General features: G+C 41.0%; 1 protein-coding gene across 7 annotated transcripts in view; it reads right to left on the reverse strand.

Moving 5' to 3' along the window:
• Nucleotides 1–4,509: 4,509 nt before the first annotated feature.
• The window catches only part of HS3ST5 (heparan sulfate-glucosamine 3-sulfotransferase 5), a 292,419-nt gene continuing 279,682 nt past the window's right edge, over nt 4,510–17,246 (reverse strand). For 6 of the 7 annotated variants that reach the window (XM_060283542.1, XM_060283540.1, XM_030882800.2 and 3 more), the window contains 2 exons: nt 10,410–10,548; nt 4,510–6,905 (listed from right to left, as the gene is read on the reverse strand). In XM_060283542.1, coding sequence (XP_060139525.1) covers nt 5,975–6,905; nt 10,410–10,516 — 1,038 coding nt within the window. In that variant the 5' untranslated portion in view covers nt 10,517–10,548 and the 3' untranslated portion in view covers nt 4,510–5,974. Of the gene's footprint in view, nt 6,906–10,409; nt 10,549–15,974; nt 16,083–17,246 lie in introns of all 7 variants that reach the window. The other variant, XM_060283539.1, reaches the window with a different exon arrangement.

Genomic DNA, 17,246 nt, shown 5'->3' on the forward strand with positions numbered 1-17,246 from the left:
TGGTTACATTGGGCCCACCCAGATAATCCAGGAAGCTCTCCCCATCTCTAAGTCCTTCACTTCATCACATCTACAAAGTCCCTTTTACCATGTAAGGTAACATATTCACAGGTTCCTGAGGTTAGGATGTACATGTCTTTGGAAGGAGGGCGTTATTCTGCCTATCACCCTTCTTATTATCATTATGTTTCTTCAGGAATGGAGGAAGATAAAGTTGTTTTGTGAATTATTACTATAATTGTTATAACTTTCACTGTGATAGAATCACGGTTGAGAGATGTGGTCCATATTTGCAGAAATGGCCACGATAATTTTCTGTCCTATACACACTTTTGTGTCATCCCCTCTCACGCTGACTATGGGCTTGACCATGTGGCATACTTTGGCCAATGAGAAATAACAAACAGGATGCAAACAGGTGCTTGAAGAATGCTTGCATGTTGGGATTTGCCATCTCTTGCTATTCTTTACACCCCTCTGACTACCATGAATACACCCGAGTAAGTCTACTAAGAGGTGAGACACATGTAACCCAGGCACCTTTGTCATTGAGCCAATAGTCAGTATTGGCAAGTAGCACCAATCGATCAGCTGCACAAGCCACCAACATCTAAGAGTGATCACCTTAGATCATCCAGTCACCAGCTGACCTGCCAGAAACCACAGGTGCATGAGGAAGGCCAGCAGTGTGGAGCCCAGCTGGACCAGACCAGAAGGACTGCCCGGATAAGAAACAGAATCCTGAGCTAATCAGGATGTTTTGAGGGTGGTCTGTTATGCAACAAAAGTTAATTAATGCAGGAAGTGACAGGCAAAATGGAAGCCAAAGCCAAGAATAAGGTTGAATAGAAAGAAAATTCAGTTACAAGGGAAAAGTGAAAAAGAATATCCCTTAAAGAAAAACCATAGATATGAAACTTTTGGGAGAGATTCTACGCACAGGAACAGCTAAGTACATTGAGTCTAACCCCTCTTTCCTCTCCGCCTTCATGCCCTCAACTCCGTGACATTCACTGTCAAAAGCATGCTCCAGTAATCGTTTTCATCTGACGGTATGATGTTATCTTGAAAGAGCTTAAACATCCCCTAATCTGATGCTCCTATTTTATTTAATAGAAAGCTCAAGCCCAAAGAGATGAACTGACTTGCCCATTTCACTTACATTTAGCTTATATTTCCTTTGTGTTCAATGAAACAAATATATTTCCTAAACACTTTTGAAAACGTTACGGTACTTTACTTACAGGAGAATGTTGTGTTCAGTTTCCTTCTTTTTCCTGTATCTCCCGATATAAGTCTCAGGATGGGTGGACCTATAGCCAGAAGCTTGGTGGCAAGGAGAGAGTATGACTCTTCCATGGTCAGCATACCCAGAGAACTGTCTTTGAAAGGACACCTTTGCCTCATTCCTGGAACAAATGAGCCAGAGATGGAGGATGCCATCCACGTGGCCTTACCAAAGAAACAGGCAGTTTTGCAGTTGGTCTTAAAGATTGTTCTCTGGTGCCGTTAAAGAAAAGGTAATGTAAAGCAAAGCTGTGTGCATTTAGAAAGGTTGGAGGTGAGGCAGCTCTTTGAAATGATGTTACCAATCTTCTGGGAGCAACTCACCTTCTTGGTGGACTGTTTTTAAAGGGGGATGACATGTATGTTTAGAAACAATAAATCCTTTCACCAACAGCTCCCCAAGACCTGGTAGACTGATATGGTTCACAAATTCAGACGTGATGGAACTAGCCCGATGAGGTACCAAGCATGCTGCTGCCTCCTTGATATGATTGAAAGGCTATTGCTTTTCGACTGAGCTGACTCTAAATAACAGACACTTGTTCTTGGAATACCAATCAGGTGTTTTCTGTGGGAAATGCATATTGCTCTCAGTTCAGTTCTGCCTTTTCAATGCACCAATCCACTTCTAATCATTATGAAAGAGCACTCTTATTCCTTAAAGCTATGATAAAATGTAATTGGAAATAAATCTTTAAAAACATAAAGAAATTGTTCTTGTAGGATGTATCATAAGGTATAATTTATTAGGGCCTTACCAAATGATCATATTTTGGCCTAAATTTCATCCTTGCACTAGCTGTAAAAGAAAGGTTTGCTATAAAAATTCATAAACAGATACTAGGGGGCCTGAGTAACCTACTTAAGAGGACAGACTGTTTTGAAATACTTGAAGTAACACCCATTTACGAAAACAATATGCCAATTAAGAGGCTTTTATTTTGTAAAGTTGGTGCAATTAGATATTTATTTATCAATGCACTGTTAGTATAGTTTGGTACTTTGCCTACTTGGGAATAATTGCAATGAATTTGCTTTAAAATATTTTCACCTTGTTAGCCTGAATTGCTAAGATTTTGCTGTATTTAGTCATTTTTAGAGGGAATGTTTTCAGCAAAGTTTTCTTTTCTGCTTAGACTGTGTCTGTTTTCATAAGTGGAAAATGGCTGCTGAGTGTGTGAAAAGAGTACAAAAGGCTTCAGCAGGCAGACACGATTTACGATCATTTGAAATTTTCCATCCATGGAAAATTCTCAAATTAAGCTTATGAAGACAATCCAATTTAGCAGACTGATAACTGGACAAAGCACAAGCTTATTGGCAGGACTGGATTTGGGGCTGCACTTGTCCTTGGTTCTTACCTTCCCTTAGCAGCATCCCAGGAGTTTTTCACCGGTCCTGGAGCTTGTCCTCCAGCAGGGCCCTTGTTCCAGGGGCAGCACCCCAAGCAGTGCTCTCACAAGGCTCCATCAGCTTTTGTGGAAACTGTTCTGGCAATTGCTGGTCCATCAACATAACAGGTACCAAATCTAAGATCAGATGTGATTACAATGGATTTACATGCCTTTGCTTTATCACACATCACCTAAAGACCCTGATGTCTTAGATTTTTTCCTATACTACAGTGTAATTAGTGGGAAAAATTAATACCTTCATCAACTGAAGGTTTTTGTGAGGTGATTTCAGGTGACTACAAGATGGACTTGGAATTTGATGTCTGTCTATGGGTTTGCATGTCTCCTTTTCTCTCTGTTCCCTACTCTCTCTCTCTCTCTCTCTCTCTCTCTCTCTCTCTCTCTCTCTCACTCCCTTGGGACTCCTGTTCCTGTTTGTACAATTATAATGGGAATTCCCTGGCTTCCAAAATGGTGTCGTTTCAGCTTTACAATCCAGCAGAAACCTCACCGTTGCTTAAACAGTTTTTTACTCTTTGCAGCTGGAACTGTTTCACAAAACCGTATGGTGCCACCAAGCCTCTGGAAGAAATGCAAAGTTTTCAGGACGTAAAAGGAATAACTTACTAAAGAGAATCCTAGTGGATCTATTGTGATGAGCTGTAGATTCCTCTAGAGGTCGGTTACCTGTTTGATGACAACAGGAAACATTTTCTAAACAAGGAGGTTTGAAACCTCCAGTGGAGTGTGCTATTAAGGTCGTAGGATTTTTATTTCTACCTAGCTCAATCAGCAGTGGTTGTGACTGTTTTTTTGTTTTGTTTGCTTTTTTTTCAGTGAAATGAAACCTGCCTCTAAAAACATCCTCCTAGGCCAGGCGTCCTGTTTTAGGTATCTGTGAGGAGGCCCCAAGGTTTAAAACAACTCTCACACTTATTTAACAACTGGAAACTGCAACACTTTTTTTTTCTGCATGTGATGAAGAAATACTTGCTTACTGAGCTAAAAGCAACAAATTATAAAAGACAGCACAAGTCAAATAGAATCTTAGAATCAACTCTGATATATACTCTTGGTAGCAGCAGCAAAGTTGAAGAAAAAATTGGACTATAAAAGATTATCACTGAAACATTTCTATTCATTACTTTTAAAAATTTCTCTATGAGTCTAGGAAAAGATTGCTATTTTTCAGTTTTACTGGTGGAATACCTAGGCTGAGTTTTTGAAACGTCAGTGTTCCAGTCGAGCATACTTTGACAGTTACTGGTATAAAACTGTATTAGCTGTAGAGTGCTCTAGGAAGATTTATAATAAAATTAATGATAATGTGTTGATTATGTCCTTGAGTGTAGTATTCAGTCAGTTTACTCTGACGGTTAGCTGAGAGTTGAGGCATAGAGAAGTCTGATGCTAAGTTCCTTATGTTTGATTTCCTTCACGGCTTAAACGAGAGTGATTGACACTTAGACCCAAGACTCTCACTCCAGACTCACTGTGCAGTCAGTGAGAAGCTGGCCTCTCAGCATGTGCTGGTGTCATGCCTGTTCCATGCTGAGAAAACAGCACCAATGCTAATTGAAACGGTAGAGATGATTACCAAGGCTGAAGCTTGAGAAGCAACATATACCGACAATGAAGGGCAAAGGGCTATTTATTTAGAAAAGTTCACCATCAATCACTGGACAGGATGAACAACTCATGGAGAAAATCAACACTTAGTACAATCAAAAGGGAATCCACTGTTATTTGCTAGGCACTCTCAATGTGAACAAAACTCCCTTAAACATCTTCCACTGGATAAGCAACCATGATTGTGAAAAATCCATCTTATTATTATTATTTTTTCTGTTGATACCTCTTTCCAAGGTTTTCCGAACTATATTTAAGCATCTGTAAATGCAGAACAGTACAGGCTATCTGATGTTAGCAAGCACCCAATTTAGCATTAATTTCTCTGGATGGAAATCTGAGCCATATGTTTATGTTAGTAATAGCAACACTACGTAATTTGATCATTCCTGAGCAGGCTGATGTAGTTTCATCTCAAAGAGGGAGTTCTGAGAGTTTGCGGAAGCATCAGCAGCAGCTTTCAGTACAGAGGCTACACAAGTTTTCTAATCTTATTTTATTTAATTTCTCTATTGGTCTGACTTTGATTAGAGGTTCATATAAAACTGTGATTCTTCTATGCCTTGATTATATTAAAGTATTTCTTGTCTGTCTCCTAGCACCAGGAGCAACTGCAAGTAAGTTAATTGTTACAAGGTTGTAGCAGGGAAGCACAAGTGCTCTTTGAGGTGGCTGTTATACTAGATTTCCAGATGGTTGAGATATTTTTAAAAAATATATCCAACCTTGCTTCATATCACAAGGGTACAGAAATCCAACGGAGAAGTGCATCTTTCCAAGTGCTCTCATGTGCACATAAACAGCTTTGACTTTGGGAGCCAGCAAGGGGCACATAAAACAAAATGAATAAAAAAAAATTGCACATAGAGTAATTTTAATCCATTCCATTTTTTAAATACCACAATAAATTTAATTTTCACAATAAATTAAATAGCCATATTCAGTTTACAAAATAGAATTACTTAGTGTGAAACCAGTATTTACAACTATATACACTATGTACATGACATTTCTCTTTGTTGACATAGAACACGGAAGTAAAAGGACTTGACTTTCCGATGTGTGACTGACATGCTACAAGTGACACCATGGTCCATATGAGAAAACGATAGTGCAAAATCACCACAGGAACTTTGGAACGATGTCAATTTTATGAGATAAGACATTTTTTTAAATAATAAGAAAATAGTATTTTCTGTTTTCATGGCATCAATTCAGCATCTGAATTAAAGAGTCAGCTTTCCCTTAGAAAAGAATGCATAACCGAATCCTCTACTTCCTGAAACTTCACAGCCATTGGTACATTTTCACATGTCAATCTTTTGGCTTAAATCTATGAAAATGGCAGGCGACAAATTCTGACTCAGAGGAAGACTAACTCTTTGAGAATAGCTGAAGTCACTTTCCCCCAGTACCACCACCTCTTCTTTTTGTAAATAGCATAAAAGATGCAACTATGTAGACAGCAAATTGGTTTGTTTTTTGTTTTTGTAAATTTTCAGTAGAAAAAGAGCTGATCTTATATTTGGTCACACACTGCGTATGTACAAGTATACATGGAAAAATGACTTGGACAGTTGTGTCTATAGGAAAAGTGCATATTTTAATCCAGACGAGACATTGTGTGTCCCCGGGCACAACACATAGTGTCGTATGACATTATTTTAGGGCCAGTTCAATGTCCTCCCAGTGATCTGGTAAAATTTTTGATTGAAAGGGTGAAAGAATTTGCGCAATTTGGTAATGACAGAGGGGTCCACCTCTGGATGAATGCGCCCCTTGCTGCCCGCCAGGCACTTATTAAAGATAATGTTAAATCGCAAGCAGTAAAACCCTCTGGTAGCGTTGAAATACAAATTGTATTGACTTATCCTCGGGGGAAGATTTAGGAACTTCTCCACGAGTTGAAGTTCTGGCAGGGGTTCCGTGATGAGGCGATCTCCATCGACGATGTGAAATTGCTCAATTGGAAAGTACTTCAACCACCGTTCCAGATGTTTGGTGTAGATGCTGGTTCTTACTGCCTTGTATTTTGTGTTCACTTCGCAGGTATTAGGGTCTATAGCCAGCTTCTCAAACTTGTAATAGGTTTTATTCTTCCTCTCCTTCCCCTCTAGCACCTGAGTGTAATCAGAAATAGCTCTTGTGGTTGGCTCCCTGACAATGATCAACAACTTGATAGATGAGTTCATTTTGTAAATCCTTTCTGGAACTTCCTCCGTGATAAAATACGCTGGGCTCTTTTCAATTGTGATTTGCTGAGGGTAGGAAAAAGGCATCTTTTTCCTATACCACTCAATACCCTTGGCATAATTCTCGTCATTGTCAAAAAAGTGGATTTCTTGAGAGGCTTTGACCACTGCCGGATGGAGGTTCAGCATCTCAAGCAGGGCCCTGGTGCCTCCTTTCCTCACCCCGATGATAATGGCCTTGGGGAGCTGCTGGACCAGGTCATGAAGGCGTACCTGCTCCTTGGAAGAGTTGCCCTTCCGAAACTCGTGCAGCAAGCCACGCTTAAACTGCAGGGCGCGCAGGGGGAATTCAGCCTGACCACGGGCTCCGAACCGGCCTTCGATGGGGCAAATGGGTTGTAGCCTGTAAGCAACAGAGAGATGCTCTAAGGAGCTCACTGCAACTAATTTCTCATTTCTCTGGTTCCCCAGTGAGAGTAAGACTTAAAATGCATAAATAAAACCACTGCTCTCTGCCTACTGCAATCCACAATGAACATATGTTTGGGAAATTTTATTTTAAGCAACTCTGTATTAAATGAAGCACACATAATTGATGGAATATTTTTATTAGTGTTTCTTAAAATTCTTACTCACCAAGCTCTTAATTGACTATAGCGTGTACTGACGTTCACAGTACAGGACAGACAAGTGACACCAACCATACTAATAGCCTTTTAGCAGCCCACCAGTTAACATCATTTAGAAAATACGAAAGACGGAAGATTAGAATCTTCAGTTGGGAGGCTAAAGGGCAACTAGGAGGCCACGTCCTGTGGGTTTCATGTGGTATTATTTTCTTGCAGCTCAGCTGCACTCATATGACTCCGAAAAATCTTTGAGATATAATCTGAAAAGAGGTCCCAGTCTCTGCCCTCGGCTATTTGCGTCATCAACCTGCAAAATTCCAGTCTTGGCACTGGCTGAGCTTTCCATTATAGGAGAATTCCTGCTTTTGGCCTTGGGGACAGCTAGAAGAGTACGTATTTCTTCTGCTTCTCTTTCTCTTTCTATCTAAAAAGGTCAGGCTTATGTTTTCACTTTGCTGAACATAGGAGCAAACCGAATGCCAACAGCAAGTGCTGTATATCACCTACCACACCTGGGACCAGAAATCAACAAGACTCTGGCAGTGTCAGAAACCTCAGGTCCTCATCGTCAAGCCCATTTAAATCCGAGACTCAAGCTCATGAAAGAAGCAAAGCAAAGGATGGAGCCGGAAAGGAGGATTTCCACTTCAACATTGCCCTAAGCAGTGAAAAAGCACCACTGCTTTTTTTCAGAGAGAAAGTTGTGGTAACAATCACAGTGATATTAGGCTGGAGTGACTATTTAATTTGGTGTGACCAATTTATATGGTTAGTAAATTGAATTTCCTTTGGGGTATAGTCTGCAATTGAACTGAATTCATTATAACTTTCCTAAGTTTATCTGAGAAGGTATTTTTGCTTTCTTGTTAAAGGGTATAGTATTAGTCGAAATGGCTGTTAAACCAATTCCTCCAAATGAAGCTTCTAGTTGCCCTAATAATTTGGAGTCTATGCTCCCCTCTCTGTGGCAATGAGGCTGTCTCTTGCTTTTCCCAAGAGACCCCACTGTACCTTTCTTATCTTCTGTAATGTTTACAATTAAAGGGAGAAGGGAAGAACCTCAAGGTCATGCCAAGGCATTTTGCAGAACTGAGGGGAAGGGGCTCGGCCTATGCAATGTTTAAACAGCTATCATAATGCTTAAGGAAATATATGAACATATTTTACCTTTTTTGTGGGTTTTTTATGATTCTGAAAACAACTTATGCTCACTGTGGAAAACATAAAAATATGACATACTATAAAAAACAGGGTTAATCACAGTTAATATTTTAGAGAAACATGAATTTTGTTTTCATAACTTTGTTAATAGGATTAATATGTTAGAGCTCTAAATGGAAGATATATAAGGAGCAACACATACATAGTCAAAGTATGTTTTCAATTGTGACGTTGATGGGGATGTCACAAATTCATCTTTTAGCTCTTGCTGGGCTCTGGTTGAGAATTAAACCCTAATCCCTTAAGGCATCCATTGAATGTAATGGATGGACTTCTCTCCCAGGCATCTTGAATGATGCTGTCCTTGGGAGAACTGAGGAAACAGTCAATCAAATTCTTTGCTGTAGGACTTGATTCTCTCACAGAACCCAGGCTGAGAGAGGCTGAAACAGTGTCTGCCCTGTCTGAGCTCGAAAGGAATTTCTCTACTTCTAGAAAAGGTCATTTTCCTTCTTTCCTTTATTTACCTTCTACCATGGGAGCTCATTCCCTGCAGAACAATTGCTTTTTGGACTCCCTAACTCAAGATAGGAAAAAATATCATATTATTTCCACTCCCTAAAGAGTAGGCATGGACCCCAGACTAAAAAACATGAAATTTTAGGATTGGAAGGGACAGTAGAAGTAATTGAGCTCAGCCTCCCGCCCAGAGAGCAGGGTCTTCAGTTTCTAAAGGACAGGTCTGTGTCAGCATGTGTCAATTTCAGACAATCTGCTCGAACTCGCAATGAGAGGTTTTGAGAAAGCCCCCCAAGCAATTCAATTCCTTATAAAAGCTACCCCATTAGAGACTAGAGACCAGGTTAACAATGAAAAGAGTTATCAACTAAATAACTAATATGTTAATGATTGTTAGATCAATTACTCAATAAAGCAAATGATTAGAAGCAAACTAAAGGTATTGGGAAGAACTTGATATAAAAGTTCCATTATGGACATAGGACAATGGTACCACCTCAAGGCTCTTCACTAATAACAAGTCCTACTTTAGGGAACTACTTGGAGTCAGTGATAAGCTCTGGGTTATACCGTTTCCCATAGTGAGTAGGAAGTTTACTTAGGAATTTTGAATTGAAAAGCATCAAAGGGGTTCATTTTATCAGTCCAAATTAATACTGGCTGAAGGAAAGCAAAGACCACTGTTATACTATTTGTTAAGTATTTCTGTGATAAGATCTATAGATTAGAAAAGAAAAACTGTAAGGAAGATATTTTTATTTTAATGTGTGGCTACACTTTTATAGAAAATGGGAATTGAATTCATGGGGAGCATACATCAGTTTTTCAAGAGCAAGAATTAATTTTAAAGGAAGCTTCAAATTTCAGAAATTAACTTCTCTACCCTTTCTAATCATACCGGATGTGGGACAGTCCAGTGGCATTCAATCTGAAGCCAGGTGACACTGCTGGACTTCTGCAGGTCTAGTACCCCTCAACTGTTGGCTTATTTAGAGCCAAACCCTAGCTCTGTAAATTTCCTCTCTGTGAACTTTCCATTGCTTTCTGGGCCATTACTCTGAGCGACAGACTCCTTGTCTGGTATGTTCAGCTCCTGGAAACCAGAGCTAATTAACATAGTTAAAACTCCCCCTGCAGCCATCTTTCCAGGGCAATGGATTCCAAACCTGATGAGCTCCTTTACAGTCTCATACATAATTTTAACTCTCTTGGTAGCACATTAATTGCCCACTTATAAATTTCAAAATGTAGATACATAAATACATCATCACTATTTTGCTACGGCTAGAGGTCAACAACCAGATGCACACAGAGCTATAGTAAATGACATTTTTACTGTACATGGCTTTATCCCTTCTCTGAGAGCAAACAACACACACAGAATACAAATGGATCTTGATGAACACCTTGGTTTGAGCAACTTGGATCTCTTTCTTTTAAAGTCTCAATAAATCAAAATCAATACTGCAGAAAAACATGCTTCTTGGGAATCTTGAAGGAGGAAAACAAATGGATAGATTTAAAATTATGTCCTAAGGAAGTTGAAATCAAGAGACATTTAAAGTTATACAGGCATAAGTATGTGTTTAATCACCTACCTATCCAAGCTCCCAACTCTGGCGACTAGATACAGGAGACTCCCAACAGCAAGGCTTCCCAGCACCAGGAGCTTCTGTCTCAGCCATGCCTGCTGTTTGAATAGCATGGCCCTCCATCAACCTTCAGGACTTCTGCAGCCTGAGAGATGGGGATAGAAGGGGACTCATCAGCAGTCATCTCTTACTGGCTCTGTTGATTGTCACAAAGCCAAGCAGGGGTGGGCATACAGGGGATAAAGTGATGTCACACAAAGAACAGATGCCATACCAGCCTTGACAGCGTTCATGGACAACAGCTATTTAGCAAAACTTACCTACCTTTCCCTGCTCTGTGTTATAAGATCAAATACTAAACCAGAGGGAAGATACTATCTAGACAGAACTTGCTGGGCAACTGTCAAAGTACACTAAAATGCATATATAATTTTAAATGCATACATAAATGCATATATATGTAAATATATATATGTTTTTGTTGTTAATCATTCAAAGAATACTGATAAAATGAGCAACGGAGCAACCTGAGGTTTAGCAGCAGGGCAACCAGTAAACTAAAGGTTCTACTTCAGTATAATGGGATGAAGGTAGCAATTGAAATCCCCCTTCAGTAAGTTAGTATTTGGGGCATAACAATGACATGCTTTACTGATATGTTTTTTGTTTCATTTCGTTCTACTTGTGAACGGAGGAAGGGGATAAGATCAAAAGCTATGTCTTTACTTACTGAGGTCATCAGTGGTAGCTATCAGTATCTCAAATGTTTGGGGACAGTGGCTCTCAGTAACCAGATGTTTCCCTTCATCTCCTCTGCCCAGGCCTGGACTGGACTGACTGATTCTGAAAGCATGCTCCGACTAGATGCCGTGCTATGTGACCCCCTCCTGGCTCTCAATGAATTTAAACAGGGTTGGTGTTATGGGCCTTGCTCTAACATCAAGACAGAAGCTTACCTGGAAGCTCTGTACTCTTACACCTGAAATAAGGCCAGCTGAGGAGTGTAAGGCTTTACTAGTGCTGTTATTAAATTTTGGGAAAAAATGCAAGCTTCCGATTCAGTCTCTCTTATTAAATATAAATCCAATCCCCCTTTCAAGATAAGATTGTTTGCTTCACATTCAAATTCAAAATGGTAACCCCAGAAGAGGGACAACAGCAATGGGTCGTGGTTAGAGATTGTTTTGATGCAATAGTCTCTCCCTATTTGCTAAGTGAAGATTTTCTCTGCACAAAAAAGGATTATACTAGGATTGATGGGTTGATTCATTCATTCATCAGGAAATACTGAGCACTGATAGCATTTCCAGCTATTCTACTAGGTTTATGGGGGATCCCAAAAAAGATCCTTAAAAAGTTTTAGCCCTTGGAAAACTGATGGTGTGATTAGAGGATCATGAAACAATCAGAGAACACCACCTCATTCGTGATAATGTATGAATAACTGTTGGGAAAAGAAAATGAAGGAGATGGTCAGGTATGTGGGCTCGATGGGAATGCTGTTTGGTGGTATGTAGTATATGATTTGTTGAGGAGGCTGTAGGAGGTCATCCCAAAAGGGAGAGAGAAGAGCAGCATTCACCCAACACACAGCCCACAAATATTTATGGAACGTGACTTAGGTTTTAGATTCTGTACCGGGTGCCCCAGAGATAGTGACCAACATGGGAGGCTATAGTCTCGTGGAGAAGACAGAAACTAAACCGGTAAATGTAAGGTTCACATGTACCTACAAATTGTAATAACAGAGGAAAAGTACAGGATGCAGTGAGAAAGAATACAGGGGGAAGCTACTTCGTCCTTCTTGAAGATGTGACATTTGGGCTTACGCCTGGAGCACAAGGACCAAGGAGGGCTGGAGGAGGGCAAGGTGGGTTTCAGCCAGACTAACCAGTGTGTGCAAAAGTACTGCGCAGGGAAAAAGCTTGGCTAGATTGAGAAGCGAAGGAGGGTTGGTGTGGTTGGACACAGGGATTTAGCGGAGAAGAGGAAGGGCTAAGAGCAAAAGCAAAGGAGAGGCGATAGGAAAGGTCTTTGTAGGGACTGGGTGAGGCTGGGGTTCTAGCTTAGCATGGCCTGCCTTGTGTGTAGATAAAATGGGGAAGAAAAGGGGGAGAGAAAAGGAGGTTTGTTGAGACCGACTGTGTGACAAGGACATTATCCAGGTGGTATTTCAGGAAATTGTCAGAAGAATCCTACTAGGCAGATACAGTTATTTCCATTTCAAAAACAGGTAGAGTGAAGCTCTGGCAATTTTCTCTAACTTGCCTGTGATCACACAACTCGCAGGTAATGTGGAGGCAAAGGCAGTAACTTATGTAGCGTGACTCAGGGCTCCACTGAAAGAATGAATCTTCTCCTATCTCTGGGTCGATGTCTGAAATCCTCGGAGCCACCTACCTTCAGCACAGGGCTCTGATCCCTGTTGAAATGCAAATACCGCAGCAAGATGTGGAACAGGGTGGCAGAAAGAAACCTGTGTTCAAGTCCCCTATTGAAATTCTCCCCTTAGTGATCTTGCAGTGGCTGTTTAGATTCTCTGAACCTTTTTTCCTTCTCTATAAAATGGGGACAATCTCTAACTTCCCCACTCCATAGGGCTATAACGAGAAGGAAGTAAGTGTTCTACAAGTGACATCACTACACAAAGGCTTATTAATATGCCAGGCTAACATAAGGGATTATGTGTCCTTATATCTTAGTGTAAATGAATTTAATGTGTGCTCACAAACAGTATGAGAGACAAAAAGCTAGGATGTGGTTGAAGAGGGCCAGCTACAAATGGGAGAGATGGGAAAAGCAAAGGTAAAAATGTGCTTGCCCGTGGCCTCAATGAGGGTCACTGGCCTCATATAGAAGAGCAACTTGGAGGGAGGCTGGGGATCACCTGGCCTCCTCTGCTACCTAAATGTAGCACCCACGTTCCCCATTCAAAACTATACCGCATGATGCTTAGTCTGCTTTCGCCAGCTCCCTGATCCACCTGTCTGTCTGCAGCTACAGCTCAGCCATTCTTCAAGGTCTGGGCCATGTCCCAGTTCCTCTAGGAAGGGCTCTCCAGCTGATGCCCTAGTCCATGGTCCACTCCCTCCTCTCCTGAATTCTTGTTCTTGTAGTTAGAACCTCAGTTAGGAGTCCAGTGTTCAGAAGTGTTGCACTAGTGTTAGCTGCTGCCTCCTGCGTGTTCCATCACACCTCCTAGCAATGGGCTAAGCCCGCTGACTGAGAAATCCGAGAAGACTAACTGAAAGGCAGTCCGCCTGGAATCTGTCTGCTTTGCTCCACAGGCTGGTGGTTCCCCACGTTGAACTTGCAGAGTCTTTAGAAAACACACACTTGCCCCCCCTACTCAGAGATTCCAACTCAACAGGTCTGTATTAATCTTGTGTCTGTATTTTTACAGTGGAGGGAATGACGCACAAAACTCCAAATCGTTTTCTATTATCTTTTTTCTCCTTGGTCACCACGGTCAGTAAACTCTCCTTAATTTCTTCTCTCCTTGTCTTGTCCAGGCACTTAGTGCCTCCCTTGTTTCTTAACATTTGGGTGTGTCTCTGTGTTCATTTCCTATGGTCCAGACAGTCTGATTAATCTTCCTAACACAACTTATTTTGTCGGTCATCTGTTTTCAGTTGTTCACTAGATCAAGTCCAATCTCTTCCCCTTGCCAGCCCAGGCCCTTCCTTCTGAGGTCCCAGCTTGGGCAGTTGGCTTCTTCCCTCTTATTACTCACCAACACCAGCCCCATGCCTGTCAGGTTGGCCTCTTCATGGCTCCCCATACCCCTGTGCTCTCATCTCTGTGCTGGAATGTCTTTCCTATCTCTCCTCCTTTAATACTCCCAGATTCCACTGATATCTTCCTGGGGAGGGTGGTCCTGGTGGAGGTGGAATTTGGGGGAAAAAATCCCAACACTCTTCCCATTGGTAGGTAGTAATGGGTCAGGTCCCTTGTGTAGATAATTATGGGACCAAAGGGTCATAGCTGGGTTTAGGGATAAAACTTGGGAGACATTTACCTGCATGGGGTGCGTGAAGCTATGAAGCCATCTCACAGCTGAATTCTGCTTGAGTGAGCGGGCAGGAAAGAGACGAAAAAAGCGACTAAGGATGTGAAGGCTGCTGGGGAAGTAGCCCAAGATTTAGGAGAATATCATGGCAAAGTTCTCCAGTTCTCTATTGCAACGCACATATCATCTGGTAAACATTAGATTATTAAACCTGACTGAATATGGGGTCATTACTTCTTCTACTGCCACTGAATGTCGCTCAGTCTCGAAGACTCCAATGCTCCACCCACAGACTCTTCCTTTGTGATAAGCCCAGTTATCACCATGAAGGTTTTCCTCTGTGGGATAAGTTGCTGCTGCCGGCCCAACTTCTTTATGTCTGAGATGACTTAAATACACCCACTGGGGTTTTCTCTCTTTGGGAATCCTGATTTCTCCAGGCTTTTGTTTGCAGGGCTGGCCTAGCTCTTTACACTGCCTCGTCCACTTATGGAAAGTCCATTATGCCCTCCAAAGCATCTTTATGCCCACTATGGCACTGAGGAAAACTAAGATTTTTTAATTTATTTGAGACCTCAACTAATATGAGCAAGTTGTACAGGGTGAAGTACAAAGACCATTGGATTGGGAGTCAAAGCCCTTGAGTCACATTTTTGTGTAGTTTTGTAACTGAAAGTTTCTGAGTTTGGTATCCTCACCTGTAAAATTAAGATAATAATGTCTGTCTCACAGGGGTGTTATGACAGGAGCCTTGAGTAAGATACTGTGGAATAGAACTTTACATTTGGGCACTTCACAAAAATGAAGCAGAATTAGTATCTTTGGGAGGGTAATACTTTAACAAGAAAAGAATAAAATAAACGCAGTTCTCATTAATAGTGTAACTGGATTGCAAAACACTAAGTCCACTTTTATACAAATAACTTTCAATGGAAATTCCTGTTAAACATTAAAATGCTAACACACACTATAATTGCTGTTCAAAGCAAGATGGCACAATTACAAACAAACAAAAAGTGAACACTTATCTTAAGTCGAAATCTCTTGGAATTTTTGAGAAGTGAGGGGGGCCAAGGTTGCAGTTTCTAATGAGGCTCTCTGGGACACAGGAAGTGAAATCTCGTTCTGCTTTGTAATCACTCAGACCACGTGCTAAGAGATAGTATTAGAGCAGCCGCAGAATAAACCTTGCTCAAGGAAAACCAAAGGTGGACTTCCCTGGTGGCACAGTGGTTAAGAATCCACCTGCCAATGCAGGGGACACAGGTTCGATCCCTGGTCCAGGAAGATCCCACATGCCGTGGAGCAACTAAGCCCGTGCACCACAACTACTGAGCCCACGTGCCACAGCTACTGAACCCACGTGCCACAACTACTGAAGCCCGTGCGCCTAGAGCCCGTGCTCCGCAACAAGAGAAGCCACTTCAGTGAGAAGCCCGTGCACCACAACAAAGAGTAGCCCCCTCTTGCCGCAACTAGGGGAAGCCTGCGTGCAGCAACAAAGACCCAATGCAGCCAAAAATAAACAAATTTATTTTTAAAAAAAGGAAAACCAAACGTACTTGGCAAATTTAACATTCAAGATGCCTCTTTGGTTTTCTATGACATCACGAAGTGCTCAAGCATCTGCCACAATGGAGTCTTAAAAGTTGGGAGTTGCAGGTCTTGGTCTAGGAGTACAAGTCACAGAGAAGCCATACCATCTAATCCTTACAGACAATGCTATTAAATTGGGGAGAAGGTTAACTGCTTCTCCAACCCCAAAGTCCCTTCCCTTTAGCTATGCCAGCTTTAATGGATAGTTTAATAATTTTTCATCAGAGCAGTCATACTGGTAATAGGCAATTTATGTAAAATTAAAGGTTTAAAAAATTTATTATTTCTTTTTATTAAAAAAAAGTTAAAGACCTACAGTGACATTTAAGCCCTCCTTTATCTCCAGTTTTTAATCTCCCAGTCTCTTTCATTTTGTGTGCCAAGAACAGCACAATTATAGTTTCTCCAGACTATGAAAGCTTTAATAGACACGGTATCTTAGCTGAACAAAGCCGAGTATCTAAATAACAGAGTATGTGGCCAGAAACGACAAATTGTACAGACATCTGGCTGTTTCTCCAAAGCAGCACTAAGTAAAGAAAGAAATGATTCCCAAGCTGACACAAAGAAATAAGGGAATTCAAAAATAATAATAATAAAGATATGTTCAAGTGCTCTTCAAAGGCTTATAGACACGGTTGCTGCAAGCCCCTGGTACCAGTAAAAACGATAACAGAAACAACATCAGCAAAGTTCATTAAAAACAACTGAACTTATATAGCAGAATTATTCCAAGGAAATCACAACAGTCTATTGAGTATTAGCTCATTTATCCTGGGCAACAGCCTTATGGGGTGGACAGGAACCACATTTATTGAGCCCTAGTCTCTCTGTTACTTTCTTTCACATTTATTATCTCACATAATACAACAGACCTGTGAGGAATTATCCGTTTTATTATTTTTTCTGATGGAAACCGAAGAGCAGAGAGATGAACAGATTATTTACCCAAGGGCATGTGGCTGGTAAATGCAGGAGGATTTAAATTCAGAATTATCTGACCCCAAAGAACATGGCCCCTTGATGGCAATGTCACTCCCTGAGCTTTGGATGCTCACCTGAGAGGCGCTTTTTTTTTTTTTGATTAAATTTTTCTTTCAGTTTTTTATTGAGATGTAATTGACATAGAGCACGGTATAAGTTTAAGGTGTACAGCATAATGATTTCACTTACATGCATCATGAAATGCTTATCACAGCAAGTTTAGCGAACATCCTTCATCTCACACAGATACAAAG

The sequence above is a fragment of the Globicephala melas genome, chromosome 14 (assembly GCF_963455315.2).
Source record: "Globicephala melas chromosome 14, mGloMel1.2, whole genome shotgun sequence".
Classification (NCBI taxonomy): Eukaryota; Metazoa; Chordata; class Mammalia; order Artiodactyla; family Delphinidae; genus Globicephala; species Globicephala melas.